The sequence below is a fragment of the Talpa occidentalis genome, unplaced genomic scaffold (assembly GCF_014898055.3).
Source record: "Talpa occidentalis isolate TD23 unplaced genomic scaffold, MPIMG_talOcc4v2.1 talOcc4.2, whole genome shotgun sequence".
In the NCBI taxonomy this organism is placed as follows: domain Eukaryota; kingdom Metazoa; phylum Chordata; class Mammalia; order Eulipotyphla; family Talpidae; genus Talpa; species Talpa occidentalis.
In genome coordinates this window covers 3,187,123-3,202,535 of record NW_023602073.1, presented here as the reverse complement: position 1 = coordinate 3,202,535, position 15,413 = coordinate 3,187,123, and the positions used below count along the sequence as shown (strand labels likewise).

Genomic DNA, 15,413 nt, shown 5'->3' with positions numbered 1-15,413 from the left:
GTGTCATAGAAGTTATGGTACAGGTCTTTCTACAAAAAAATTGGACTGTAATAGGAATGTAACTAGAACCGTGTTTTCTCATAGCACTGATGCTCTAAACCAATCATCCATAGCACCTTATCAATTTCACTGAAAATGGAATTTGCAGAATGAATTTCTAAAACTAAAGGTTTGTATACAGTCACAGAAAACAAAAAGGATAGCTTAGCAAAGGAATTATTTCAAAAATAAGTTCTTATTAAACACAAGGATGTTAACTATCCTAATCCAACACCATATAAGTATATAAGCTCTCCAAGACACAGTACCGGACTGAAGACAGACTGTGTCTTGTTAAACAAAAGATTTATGCAGACATTATTTGGACTTTTTGGAAATACATATGCATACACACACACTTGTAAATGTGCATAGATTGTCATTGAATATTTTATGAAAGAATTCTATTAAAAAGTGAGTCTAACTAATGTCTGTGTTTCTGACTTTTCTCTATCCTTGTCATTCTAATTTATCAGTCTGCTGAGAAGCTTAAACATGAAGGTTTAGTGTTACTGAATAAGATTTTCGTTTTATGTTTAACCCAATAAATTTTATTAGACTCGCTGAATTTTAGTATTGATTTCTCTGCAATTTTCTAAATGAGTTCCTGTCACTGTGGGGTACTATGTATTGCTACCAGATTAGTAGTAGAGCACGGTTTATTATTAGACCTATAAATAATGCATATTCACTTACACAATATAAGTTAGTGCTGAAAATTATTTTGTAAAAAAAGTGAAATTTGTGCCTCGCCGGTGGCACAGTGGGTTGAGAAGGTGCTGTGGGACTGTCTGCAGCCTCTGCAGCATGGGTTCGATCCTGGCTGGTTAGGGAGCTACCCACTTGGCGTGGCAGACCTCTCCTATCTCGCCCACTGCTCCCCTCAGCAGTGGATTTCACTCATTCTGCCTGTTCGCGTCCCACTCTGTCTCTGGTGAACCCTCTCTCCCTCCCGCACCTCTGGCATGTTCCCCAGTTCTTATATAAATAAAAATATCTAAAAAAAGTGAAGTTTTTAAGTTAAAGGATATTGATCTCAAGTTGATAGAATGGTGCTGATTCCTTGCTCTCCTAGATCTTGAATTAAGTGTTGCTAGAACATTCTGGGTAAATGAGACTATAAACTTGGTATATCAATCATCAGCTTTAAATTTATTATTTAAAGATATTTATTTGTGCCTACAAGAGCTGGGTACAGGCCAGAGATGCGGGGTGGGGGTGTGGGTGAGAGGATTCACAGAGACAGACTGACTGAAACACAGAGGGGAGTGTTCAGGCAGACTGACTGAATACACTGCTGAGGGAGCAGTGGGCGACAGAGAGGTCTGCCATGCCATGTGTATCTCTCTGTCCTGCCAGGGATTGAACTGGGCTGCAGAGGCGTGGATTGCTTCATAGTGTGGCTTAACCCCTTCGCCACGAGGGAGTCCCATCAGCTTTAAATTTAAAGGCTAATTAGTTGGAAAAGTTTCATGAAAACTGGAATTAGGAAGATACTTGTCCAAGCTACTTGGTATCCTCATTCTCTTCATTTTGTTTTCTATAAGTCAAATATGACAAAGCTCAGTGATGGTTAGAGTTGAAGATGACTGATTCCTCATATGTAATTTTGTGAGCAATAAAAGCAAATGCCATTCAAATTAAAATTACAATGAAATTAGGCATTCCCTTGTTTAAAGAACTAATTTGAAATATGATGAGACATTAGATATATAATCACTATATTGGTATTTAGTATGGATAAAAATTAGAAACAAAATAAATGCTCAAAGTTACAATGTTTAAAAAAATTTAATAACACATAACATAATCACAAGATGTTGCTAAATTGAAATACAAATATCTGTAATATAATTTAATCTAATTTGTGGGCCTCCCTCGTGGCGCAGCAGTTGAGCACTGGGCTATGAAGCTGCCTGCAGCCTCTACAGCACCGGTTCGATCCCCGCTGCCGGCGAGGGTCTCATGGTGCACAGACCTCTCCTGCCGCCCTGCCGCCGTTGCTCCCCCAGCACTGGGTAATTCATCAGTCTGCCCTTCTTTCCTGCTCTATCTCTGGTGAATCCTCTCACCCTCCTGTGCTTCGACTGTACCCAGTGCTTGTATAAAAAAATAAATAAATCTTTAAAAAATATTAATCTAATTCGTAATGTATGAATATTAAATGAACTATATATAAAGGCTGACATTGTTTAACTCTCCATAAAAATTATATGTGATTTTAAATGTTTTCTTATTTGGCTAAACTATATTTTCTAAGAATAATAGAATTATTTCTGGCTAATCTATAAGTTCCAAAATTAAAATATTTTGAATAAGGAAAAGTGGCCATCAAAGACTTTATTGTTTAGTGCCATATAGATTTGCCGAATAATTAAGCAGAGGATATATAACGTTTCATATCTAAAAAATCATCAACAAGCCCAAGGCCACAAAATTCTTTTGCTATGTTAAATCTCATTATTTTGTGATTTTGTGTTTTACGTATAGATGTATGACCAGATTTGTGTTAACTTTTATGAAATTTATGTCCATGTCTAGATTTATATTTTTATGTAAAACTATTCCACCACCATTATTGAAAGGGTTCTATTTCTCCACTGAATTGCCTTTGCATTTTTGAATAAGAACAACTGAATATATTTGTGTGCCTCTATTTCTAGGCTCCCTGTTTTTCACTGGTTTACTTATCAGTTGCTTTGCCAATACCACACTGTCTTGATTACTGTAGCTTTCTACTGAATCTTAAAGGTAGGGAATCACTCCTTTGACATTGTTCTTCTTCAATATTGTATTGACTGTTGTAGGGTCTTTGTCTTTCCTTTGAACTTTAGGGGTTATTGTTGACATCCACAAAATAACTGGCTGAAAATTGATGGGGACTAAGTTGAATATGTAGATCAATTTGAATGAAAGTGACATCTTTAAAATACTGCATTTTTTTCTATTGTGAACAGGAAGTATGTTTTCTATTTTTCAAGTTTTTATTTCATCAGAGTGCTGTAGATTTTCTCAAATGCGTACAGGATCTTCTTCACTGCTCACATTTGTTAAATTATGCCTAATTATTTCCGTCTCCCACTTCTGTATTACTGGTTTTCAGGTAAACCAGGGAGGGGGTTGATTGCCTCCACCAACAGGATGTAGAATCCCCAGAACCAGAGATGGTTGTCCCAGTGGTAGATCCCAGCTGGGACCGCAACAATGGGAGAATGAAATGTTGGTCTATAAAGAGTGTTTATTGGTAGGACTGCAGCAGGGAACTCCCAAGCAAAGAAATTTCAGTAAAATTCTACAGCTTGAACATAGAGATAACAAGGATCCATCAGAGTTCCTTGAATGAATTATCCAGAGATGTACCACCCACCCGGATATAAATCCAGATGCCCCAGCAAATGCTCATCTGATCACTATGGCGTTCATGACACATAGTGCCCTAGATATGAGGAGAAAGTTAGCAAAGGTGGATGGTGTCACAGAGATGAGTCCATCCCAATCGGTAGACTTGGCATTTCGGGTTTATAGTAACAGAGAGGACAGGAGACCGAAACCTGGATGCTTTTTGTACAGAGGGAGCACAGGACAGAGGTTCAGAGAAACAGTGACAGAATGGGGAGAGCATCCCAGGAGAAGTGAACCCCTGGGGCGAGATCAGTGTACTTACTGCAGAAGAGGGACATTGGAAGTACAGTTGTCCCAATGACAGGTAAATAGGAGACAAAATAATGACAGAAGGCAGGAAAGATGGCTGATGACACCACAACATGATGATTCATACAAGGGTTCCAGGAGAGAATACTGATGGAGTGCAAGGTTCTGGAACCAGGATAGAGGAAAGGAGACAAATGATAGCACAGAGTAGAGGCTCAGACGAAGACAGGAGGGAATATGGACAGAGTAGAAGGAATCAAGAGGCAATTACAGAGGAGAGGAGACAGATGGTAGTACATGGAGAAGGTTCGGATGAAGAATAGGGGCCCAGGGGTGCCACTAGATCTAAAAGAGCCCCAGGAGGAACTGACCCAAAGACAAAAACCCACTGGTCTTGTAAACCCATTGGGGACCCGAAATATTTAAAAAAAAGAGAAAACTTATGTTACTCTCTTGTCTTCTCTTTCCAGCTACTGTAGCAGGATAATCCAGGACTCACTTTCTGAAAAAACTCAGAGATGACAAATACGCTTTAACCAATCTTCCTTTCAAAGTTTAGGAGATAGGAAATAACATCTGAAGTCATGCAGTTTTGCTGGCAGTACTTTCTCTTTAATAATTTAATTTTATTACCTAGAAAGGCCTTCAATCTTGATTTTGGTAGTTCCTTTTAACCTTTGCCTTTTTTTATCTTTGAGGTTTTTGTTTTGTTTTGTTTTGGTTTTTTTGCTTGTTTTTGTCATCTTGGCCTATGAGTGAAACTAAAGAGCTGTCTTTAGTTATCTACAGTCTATATGTTGTATGTCTTGTGTCCTTGCTTTGGCCTCTAGTGGTTTTAAAATTGGTATAGGGGCCTCCCCGGTGGCGCAGCGGTTGAGCGCTGGGTTGCGGAGCTGCCCGCGGCCTCTGCGGCGCCGGTTCGATCCCCGGCTGCTTCCCAGCCACCGGAGGAGGGTCCCACATGGCGCGCAGACCTCTCCTGCCGCCCGCTGCTCCCCTCAGCAGTGTACTTCGGTCCTTCTGCCTGCTCTGCTCCCCGCTCTGGCTCTGGTGAATTCTCTCACCCTCCCGCGCTTCTGACTGTACCCAGTGCATGTATAAACAAACTAAATAAATAAAAACATGCCTGAAAAAAAAAAATCTCCAGTTATGAGGAAGAACTAAAGGTTGTGGTTTGAGTGTCGACATTGTATTACTGACCTGAACTGGAGCTTTCATAGAGATTAAATATTGTTGTTCCTGCTGTTTTTCTGATATCTATGACAGCTTCCTAGAAAATCAGGCCTCCCCTGGTGGCTCAGTGGTTGAGTGCTGGGCTGCGAAGCTGTCCGCAGCCTCTGCGGGCACAGTTCGATCCCCGGCCACCAGTGAGCGTCCCACATGGTGTACAGACCTCTCCTGGTGCGCCCGCTGCTCCCCTCAGCAGTGTATTTTGTCAGTCTGCCTGTTCTGTTCCCTGCTCTGACTGGTGAATTCTCTCACCCTCCCGTGCTTCTGACTGTACCCAGTGCTTGTAGAAATAAATAAATCTTAAAAAAAAAAAACTGTCTTAAAAAAAAAAAACGTTCCCAGAAATGTAAATTGAAGTAAAATTTGGTAGTCTGTCATTTGGTTGATAAAAGGAAATTTTGTGGAACCTCAGTAGAGCACCTGAGACACTCCACAAAATTTCTCTTTTTCTTCTGGGGAGAATTTGTCCTATTTGGTTTCCTCAGTAAAGAAAACTGGAAGGGAAGCATCATCACTTGGCAAAATGATAAAACTTCGACATGTACAGAAATGTTAACACTGTTTTCTGAAACTTGTGTAAAACCTTTCATTACCTATGTATGTCAATTGCCTGTGTTGATTGTTGTCCCACAATACTGTGTATGTCAATGGTTTGGTATCTGCAGAAATTGTTTCTGGAGAAAAAGACCCCACATGATTCCAATTAATGGAACTTTGACAGTGAGAATTTCATACAAAGGACTGAATAGACTGGTGAAGAGAAACCTGATTTTTACTAAGTTTTGGTTGAAATAATGCTGGTAATTTTGTTTGCATTTTGTTTTGATTCAAAGGAAATTTTCTCATTTTGACCAACCGGGATAGGCAGCGATATTGCATTGTGTTTCCCAGCAGAGTAACTTGTGCTTGCGTTTTCTCTCCCCTTGATACCAACACAGTATGAAAAATAGTGGTAGTAATTTTCAGTGCTCATGGCAGAGTATTTTTGCCTAACTTCAATGGGGAATTTTGCTTAAACTAGAAAATTGGAAACATGTTCCACTGAGTGGCTTTGATTGGAATTCTTCCAGGCAGTTGAATTTGAGCTGAACCAGGAAGAGAACCTGCTCTTTTGTTTGTAGGGTTCCAGAGTCCTCCAGAGATGGTGAGGAAGCTGCCTCCATTGGCAGGACTGGACGCCCGGGAAAAAGCAAAAGACCTGGTAAACCTTGAGACGAGGACACACCAGGTGGACTCTGGAGAGACCAACTTCGTTCCTGCGCAGACCAGATGTCAAGAGTTCACTCTGATCCTATGTGGGGTATTCCAGCACAGCCCGCTAAAACTGCTGTTGGTTATGCTGTCCGATGTTTTATGCAAAAATAGGATAAATGGTTTAAAAGTAGATTTAGGTTTTTTGTTTTTTTTTGTTCTTGCTAAACAGCCATCTGTGTTTCTCCATCATAACTTCTTTTAAGTTTGTGGCCTTTCCTGACTCATCTTGCAATGTTTTCCAGAGAACTTGCCCATGTGGAAGAAAATGCACACCACATAATGACTTTTTATTTCCCATGAATCCCTAATCAGGTTCCTTTGTTCACAACCAAGTAGTTAAAAAAAAAAAAAGATTTAGTTTGCAAATTTTCACTATATTGTTGGATAAAGTTGGGGTCAAGGTGGACTAGAACTTTAAGATCAGTTAATCAGTTTTTAAGATTTTTTTTTTTCTTCTTCTTCTTGTGATTTTGATATTTTTGCTGTTTTGTTTTGGCTAGTGCCTCCCGATGATTTTCTTTTGGCATGGACTTAATTCTCTTCCAGGAATAGAGGACTTTTGTTTGCCACACTTGACGAAACCTGGAGACTGGTTTTTGTTCTAAACTGGAACCCTGAGAAATTATCATCTGAGCCTGAATCCCAGCATATACACATCTGACCTTCAGCAACATAGAAATGGGGGCAAAAAATGAAAGGGGGGAATTGTTGGGGAGAAAGGACGCCCTGAACAAACTCCACTACACAGGTTTATGTGGACTCCTCCCCCCACTCCAGACTAAACACCGGGAACTACAAATCCCATAATGCAAACTTCATGGAAGGAAGGATTGGAGGGAGCTGAGGGTGGAGTTAAACAGGCCCGGTGTATAACCTGATAGGTGGACCTTGGGGGTTCGCTTAGGCATTTCACCAGCTCTCTGTATGCCGTGTGGGCCCCCTGTGCCATGAGGGACTCCAGCTCGATGGAGCTAGTAGGATGCATTCACCAATTTATCTCCCTCTCCTTGAGTTCTTCATTCCCCCTTCTTTTGTAAATAAACCATTTATGAACCTTTCTGTGTGTGTCTGTCTGCAGTTCAGTCTTAAGTTGTCCGGTGAGGACCCACAGTCAGGCAACCCATTTTATATCAGCGTTACCCTGTAACATGAATCACAGGGAGGACACAAAAGGGGGAGCGTGATGGAACTCATCACTTCATTGAGAACTCAGTATGTTTATGATTTGTATGGGAATATTAAGGCTGAGTTAAAGAACAAAACAGTATAGGGAAAGAACAAATGGTGTAGTTGATTTATGCCAAAAACTCAAGGTACTACGGGGTAATAGATGCTTTACATACGGAGGGTGTTTAGTGGCATGGCAGTTGTTAATCGACTGATATTCGCATTGCGCTCCGGAGTATCTAGGTGTTAGATTTTACTAGGAAGGGCGGGGCGGGGCAAGGGAGGAGGGGCGGGGCGAGGGAGGAGGAGGAGGCGGCGGGGCAGATCTGAAGCACAGAGCTTAGTGGAGCAGCAGGCACAGAGAGAAGAGACCTTCTGCTGCACCACATGCGCTCTAGCTCCATGCCCCCTTCCGGGGGCTAACTCCCACGCTCCTTGCGGGTAGCTCCCTGGCCGGGGCTTGAACTCAGGCCGCAGCGGTGAGAGCGCTGAGACTAACCCCTAGGCCATCCTGGAGGCCCCGGCCAGGGGCTTAGTTAAATGGAGCCTTTAACCTTTATTAGGAGGCTTCAGGAGAACTACTGACAGCTGCTCCTCCAGCAAGTCAGAAGAGACTGCGGCTGCCCTTCCCTTCCCTTCCTCAGTGATCATCACTGTCTCCTCCTCGGGCCCGTGGGTGCTGAGGGAAGATGGCTTTCAGCGGCACCTCCATGTCTTCATCGGTGACAAGAGGAGGCAAAGTATGGGGATTTTTCAATTCTAAAACAAGTATTTTTCATTGATGAATCAGAAGAAAAACCTACACAGTTCAGAATGTAATCAGGATTGTACTGATCCTGAAAGATTTCTTTGGTGATGATCATGTGTAAAATCAATATTTAGAAGTTTCTAGAGATTTAAGTATGCAGACTTCTGATGTCCTCATAGAATAATGAATGCTCTGAGCGAGCTGAAGAGACTCAAAAAAACAAAGTAAATAATCCAGTCACAAAATGGGCAGAAGAGCTAAAAAGAAACTTCTCCAAAGAGGAAATGCAAAGGGCCACCAGGCATATGAAAAAATGTTCAACATCACTTGCAATCGGAAATGCAAATCAAAACTACCATGAGATACCATCTCACACCAGTGAGAATGGCAGGTATTTAAAAAACTAGCAACAACAAATGTTGGCGAGGATGTGGAGAAAAAGGAACTCTCCTGCACTGTTGGTGGGAGTGCAAACTGGTCCAACCACTATGGAGAGCTGTGTGGAGATTTCTTGACCTACTATACATAGAGCTTCCATAGGATCCACCAATTCCACTCCTAGGTATTTACCCAAAGGACACAGAAACATCAATTCGAAACAGCACCTGCACCCCTATGTTTACAGCAGCACTGTTTACAATAGCTAAGCTTTGGAAACAACCCAAATGCCCAAAAATAGATGCCTGGATCAAGAAGATGTGGTGCATATACACCATGGAATATTACTCAGCATTCAAAAAAGATAAACTCATGCAATTTGCAGCAACATGGATGGCGCTGGAAGGGATCATGCTCAGCGAAATAAGCCAGAAAGAAGACGAAAAACACTGGATGGTCTCACTCATAGCAGGAATTTAGAAACCTAAATAAAGGACCAGGAAAAAGACTAATTATAATAAAATAGAAATCAAAATCAACAAGCAACTATAAACCAGAGACACACTATGGAGGGAGGGAGGTAAAGAGGAATTAGGGTCAAAATAAGGAGGGGTGGGAATTGTATGGGGAATATAACCAAGATGAAAATGTATACATTGTCAAAGATCTAGAAAAAGAACAACAAAAAAACCCCAAAACCAATAGAAGAAAAGAAATAATAAAAACCAAAGCAGAAATAAAATTGAAACTAAAAAAACAATCCAAAAGATTAATGAAACCAAGAGCTGGTTCTTCGAAAAAATCAATAAAATAGACAAACCCCTAGCCAGGCTCACAAAGGAAAAAAGGGAGAAAGCACAAATAAACAGGATCATAAATGAAAGAGGAGAAATCACAACGGACACAGCAGAAATCAAAAGAATAATCAGTAACTACTATGAAGAGTTATATGGAAACAAGTTCAACAATCTAGAGGAGATGGACAAATTCCTACAACTCTACAATCACCCAAAGCTAGATAAAGAAGAAATAGAACACCTAAACAGACCAATTACAAGCAGCAAAATTGAAATGGTAATCAAAAACCTCCCCCAAAACAAAAGCCCAGGACCTGATGGATTTACAAATGAATTCTACCAAACATTCAGAGACCAATTAGTGCCTGTCCTTCACAAACTCTTCCAAAAAATTGAGAAGGAAGGGACAATACCAAACACGTTCTATGAAGCCAACATTACACTAATACCAAAACCGAACAAGGACAACACAAAAAAGGAAAACTACAGGCCAATCTCCCTAATGAACACTGATGCAAAAATCCTCAATAAAATTTTAGCTATCAGAATCCAACAATGTATCCATAAGATAATTCACCACGACCAAGTAGGATTCATTCCAGGGACACAAGGATGGTTTAACATCCGAAAAACAATCAACGTTATCCAACACATCAACAAAAAGAAATATAAAAACCATATGATAATATCAATAGATGCTGAGAAAGCTTTCGACAAAGTGCAACACCCATTCATGATAAAAGCCCTTGAAATTCTTGGGATACAAGGAACATACATCAACATCATAAAGGCCATCTATGACAAGCCAACAGCCAGTATCATTCTCAATGGTGAAAAGCTGAAAGCAATTCCATTAAGATCTGGAACAAGACAAGGATATCCACTCTCACCACTGCTTTTCAATATAATACTGGAAGTCCTAGCCAGAGCAATAAGACAAGAGAAAGACATCCAAGGAATCCAAATAGGAAAAGAAGAAGTCAAACTATCACTATTTGCAGATGATATGATAATATACATAGAGAACCCCAAAAAGTCCACAGAAAAACTAATTCAACTCATCAATCAGTTCAGTAAAGTGGCAGGATACAAAATCAACACGCAAAAGTCAGTAGCCTTCCTATACACAAACAATAAATCTGAAGAAGAAGAAATAAAAAAAACCATCCCTTTTATTATCGAAACAAAAAAAATCAAATATTTGGGCATAAATCTAACAAAAGAGGTAAAGGACCTATACAAAGAAAACTATAAAACACTGTTAAAAGAAACAGAAGAAGACACAAAGAAATGGAAAGACATCCCCTGCTCATGGATTGGAAGAATAAACATTATTAAAATGGCCATCCTACCAAAAGCAATATACAGATTCAATGCTATTCCAATCAAATTTTCAATGTCATTCTTCAAAGAAATAGAACAATTATTGATGAAATTCATATGGAATCACAAAAAACCCCGAATAGCCAAAGCTCTCCTGAAACAAAAAGAAGGAAATGGAGGCATCACACTCCCAGACTTCAAACTATACTACAAAGCCATAATCATCAAAACTGTATGGTATTGGAACAAGAACAGACATACAGACCAATGGAATCGAATAGAAAATCCAGAAATAAACCCACAGATTTATGATCAACTAATCTTTGACAAAGGAGCAAAGACTATGCATTGGAGCAAAGAAAGTTTGTTAAATAAATGGTGCTGGGAAAACTGGGTCGCTACATGCAAAAGAATGAAGCTTGACCACTACCTCACACCATACACAAAAATCAACTCAAAATGGATTAAAGAACTAGACATAAGACCTGAAACCATAAAATATGTAGAAGGAAATATAGGCGAAACACTACGTGATTTGCACATCAAAGACATCTTTACAGACACATCACCCAAAGCAGTAATAGTGAAGGCAAAGATAAACAGCTGGGACTACATCAAATTAAAAAGCTTCTGCACAGCAAAACAGACAATAACAAAAACAAAGAGAAACCCCACCGACTGGGAGAACATTTTTGTACACAACACTAATGATAAAGGACTGATCACAAAAATCTGCAAAGAGCTGATGAGACTCAACAACAACAAAGAAAATAATCCAGTCAAAAAATGGGCAGAAGAGCTAAAAAGAAACTTCTCCGAAGAGGAAATGCAAATGGCCAACAGGCATAGGAAAAAATGTTCAACATCACTTGTCATCAGGGAAATGCAAATCAAAACTACCATGAGATACCATCTCACACCAGTGAGAATGGCACATATTAAAAAAAACTAGCAACAACAAATGCTGGCGAGGGTGTGGAGAAAAAGGAACTCTTCTGCACTGTTGGTGGGAGTGCAAACTGGTCCAACCACTATGCAGAGCTGTGTGGAGATTTCTGGACCTACTAAACATAGAGCTTCCATATGATCCAGCAATTCCACTCCTAGGTATTTACCCAAAGGACACAGAAACATCCATTCCAAAGAGCACCTGCACCCCTATGTTTATAGCAGCACTGTTCACAACAGCTAAGCTTTGGAAACAGCCCAGATGCCCAAAAATAGATGACTGGATCAAGAAGATGTGGTACATAGACACCATGGAATATTACTCAGCATTAAAAGAAGATAAACACATGCAATTTGCAGCCACATGGATGGCGCTGGAAGGGATCATGCTCAGCGAAATAAGCCAGAAAGAAAAAGAAAAATACCAGATGGTCTCACTCATAGCAGGAATCTAGAAAACTTAAATAAGGGACCAGGAAAATGAATAACTGTAAGAAAGTGAAAATCAAAATCAACAAAAAACTATGAACCAGAGACACTTTTTGGGGGGTTGGGGGCAGGAGGGGAGGGACTGGGGTCAGAATGGGGGGGTTGAAATTGTATGGGGAATATAAAAATAAAATTTATTATTAATTAAAAAAAAGAAAGAAAATGTATACATTGTACAAAAATGAAAAACGATGTAAAAATTATATAAAATTAAAAAAAAAATAATGCTCTTAGCAGCTGTGTTACACACACTACATGGTAGCCTGAGAGTGAGCAGACACCGGGGGAGAAGCAAGTCCTTGACTATGTGTCACTATTGCTGCTTAGTGACAAGAATTCCCGCCGCCTTCTGACAACGGACAGTCTTTCATACACAACATCTGCGTTTTCAATCAGCACCTTGAGGGCCTGGAGCATCAAGCTAGAAGCTCTTACAGGCTGTCCTTTTGGGGTTCTGTGGCGGCTTCCTAACATGGGCGTGATTGATGAAATCACTGGCCCTTGATGATGATCTCAAGCTACATCCTCGCCCCCTCACAGGAAATACGTACTGATCTCTCCCTCTTACACTGGTATTGTGTACCTTTGACAAAAACATAGCTATTAGATCAAATATGCATAAAAAATGTTTTATTTACTGAGGTTTATTTTTCCTTTATTTTATTATTACCTACATTTATTTTAGTTTATGACTATACAGTATATAATTTATGACTATATAATTCTCCTTTCTGAAGGGATTCTCAGCATAAGCTGAACATGATTATCTGTTGAGTCAATAGATTGGACAGACACAGCAATCTTTGATGGTGTGATAAAAGTGAGATATTTGGAATCAAGTAAAAACAAATCTGTAAGGCACAAGTAAGTGACACAAACAGATGTTGACTTTCCTTGTTGTACTGACTCTCATCTCTTAATTCACATCTATGGGCCTCATGAGGGGCTACACAAAACCAATGAATGAAAAGAACTCAATTCTGAGAGATAACTTTGCTAGCAGAAAAATGACCCGCTGCCACAATGTGGCGCCATTGCTGCTGCTCTGCAATCTCAATAAACACATCTGCAATTGTGCACTTATTTTTTCTCTGTATTTCTATATTTTAAAAATAAAGTACATTGTTGTACATCCTTGTTAGTTCTTTGTTAGTGTAGGATTTCTCCCCTCAAGTGTGGTCGCCATGGTTAACCTACCAGCAAAGCACCTGTAGTCCATGACCTTAGTCTATCCTTTGCACTTGTTTTCTTCACGTTGTATAGAAGAAATGGATTAAGTAGAAGCAGCCATACATTTCTGGGCATTAAAGAATAGTTTGAGTGGTTGTTCAGAATCCTAGAAAAAAATAAGATCGAAATACTGAGGATAAGTAAGCTTGGATGAAAGATAGGTGTATATGATGAAGTAACTTATATCTTGAAAACCAGGGAGTGATTTAGTGGCAGCTGATTTTATCAGAAGGCTTACATCTTGGAAGGTGCAGTGATTTATCTCTCCATATCCTCCAGATATTTCTTAGCTCGTAAGTGTCTTCTAGTACCACCGTCTGAAAATTACAGAAGCTTGATTAACAACATGGGAATTCACATTGCATTGCCTTAGACTAAAAAGAATAATTTGGACTAATAGGCATATAGCAATCATTGGTGTGACATATGCAGGAGCATCAAGAGAGTCCAGAATAATAAGAATACAGAATGATCAATTAAACCAGCAAAGGGGCTGGCTGGAGACAGTACCCTGAGGAGCTGAGCACAGTATATAAAACTAAACCATTGGACTATTTATGGTGCTGTATCCCCAGTTGCTAGATGAGATGGGTCTGAGAGTTAAGGAATAAAAGTATGATGAGCTCTAGTCACCATCATTCATATTGACCACTTAATGTACTTTACACTTCTCATCTGTAAAAGTTAATTTCACTGGAATAAAAATCTTGCCTCCATGGGGTGGGGGTGGGAAAATGATTTTACAAGACATTACAATGAGAATACCACTAAAATTAAAGATACAAAGGGCTACATATTTTGTGCATTAATGCTGGCATGCTAAATAGGCAAATAAAAGATTTTATCTATTGATGATGATCTAGTTGCCATAATTGTTTGATTAGTAATGATCCTGCTCACTGTGACAGGTGGGGGAACTCACATTGTGAGTAGGAAGAGCTATTTTACGACCTGAGGGACGCCTGATACTTATATGCCTGAAATAACTGAACACTGGTATTTGTCACAACCATAACCCGATGGGTATATCCCAACTAAGTCTTCCCAAGAGGCAATCAATGAAGACCGGTAGAAGACAGGCTGAAGCACAGCGGTACAAAGTAGAATGAGTGGGAACGGAGAAAAATGATGTCAATTATGGCAAAGTTTCAACTGGAGCAGAGGGGGCTGTGTCTGCTCCGCTGACACTCTTCTGCAGCGACCTTTGTGGTGATCGAGGCACTGTACAACTATGATGGTCATCTGATTTAATACGCACGGTATGACAAGGGAGCGAGCAGTGTTGGTCTATGTTGAAAACATCATGTCCCCGCCTTTTAGCTCTGTTTCAGCTGCTGGGTTTGGGGGAGGTTGTTTTGTGTGTGTTCGCTTGTTTGGTAATTAGAAAACATAGGAAGTCTCTTGTGTTGAGGAAGGCCACCACGAGAATGTGAGCACTTGTTGATTCAAAGTTGGACCTGGGATATTAAAGGCGCTGTACCTCTTCTCCCATCAGTATACATTCTGTTTGCCTTCCTTGCTCCTAGAAGCTGCCCAAGGACATATGACTGAAAAAGAAAAATGTTTAGACAATTTAGACAATATAGGTGATGACATAAACTTTTCAGTTTCGGTGATTACATAAACTTTTCAGAAAACTCCTTGTCTTGTAGCTGACCAAGACAAAGTTTTGTAAGTATGTACCATTCATTATTAAAAATGCCACCTACCAATATTCTAAGATCTTTCCAGGCCCTCCATGGATGGCAGTGGTTTCCTATCACGCTTAAAAAATCTCCTGAGGTTGTGACCTGTGACACAAGCACAGAGAATTTGCAAAACTATGAGACATGGCAATATGGATGTGTACAAAATGAAAATTGTTTCTACGTTTTCTTATATTTTTGGCATTTTCAAAGTTGTGAACAGTAAACTTTATATCTGTTCAAAACTTGTTAGGAAATTATTTTACTAAACATTTCAACTATAAAGACTCATACAGTTGGAAAAGTTATATAGTGATCGCTTGAATAACCAACCATTTACCCCTATAAAAAAATCTCTGGAATGAACATAAAGGATTACACACTGCTTTCTGACATCTTACGTTTTTCTCTAACCACTGAGAACAGAATGATTGTACGACTCCAAGACCATCCTCCAGGTTGTAACCTATGTGA

General features: G+C 39.8%; 2 protein-coding genes across 2 annotated transcripts in view; one reads left to right on the top strand and one right to left on the bottom strand.

The window, feature by feature from the left end:
* Positions 1 to 15,413, top strand: part of LOC119251631 (zinc finger protein 420-like) — a 257,400-nt gene that overhangs the window by 218,932 nt on the left and 23,055 nt on the right. The window lies entirely within an intron of this gene.
* Positions 14,764 to 15,413, bottom strand: part of LOC119251621 (zinc finger protein 420-like) — a 365,165-nt gene continuing 364,515 nt past the window's right edge. Inside the window, exons 9-10 of the mRNA XM_054698283.1 lie at positions 14,964 to 15,044; positions 14,764 to 14,801 (exon numbers count right to left, since the gene is read on the bottom strand). Of these exons, the coding sequence (XP_054554258.1) occupies positions 14,971 to 15,044 (74 nt within the window). The 3' untranslated portion in view covers positions 14,764 to 14,801; positions 14,964 to 14,970. The remainder of the gene's footprint in view (positions 14,802 to 14,963; positions 15,045 to 15,413) is intronic.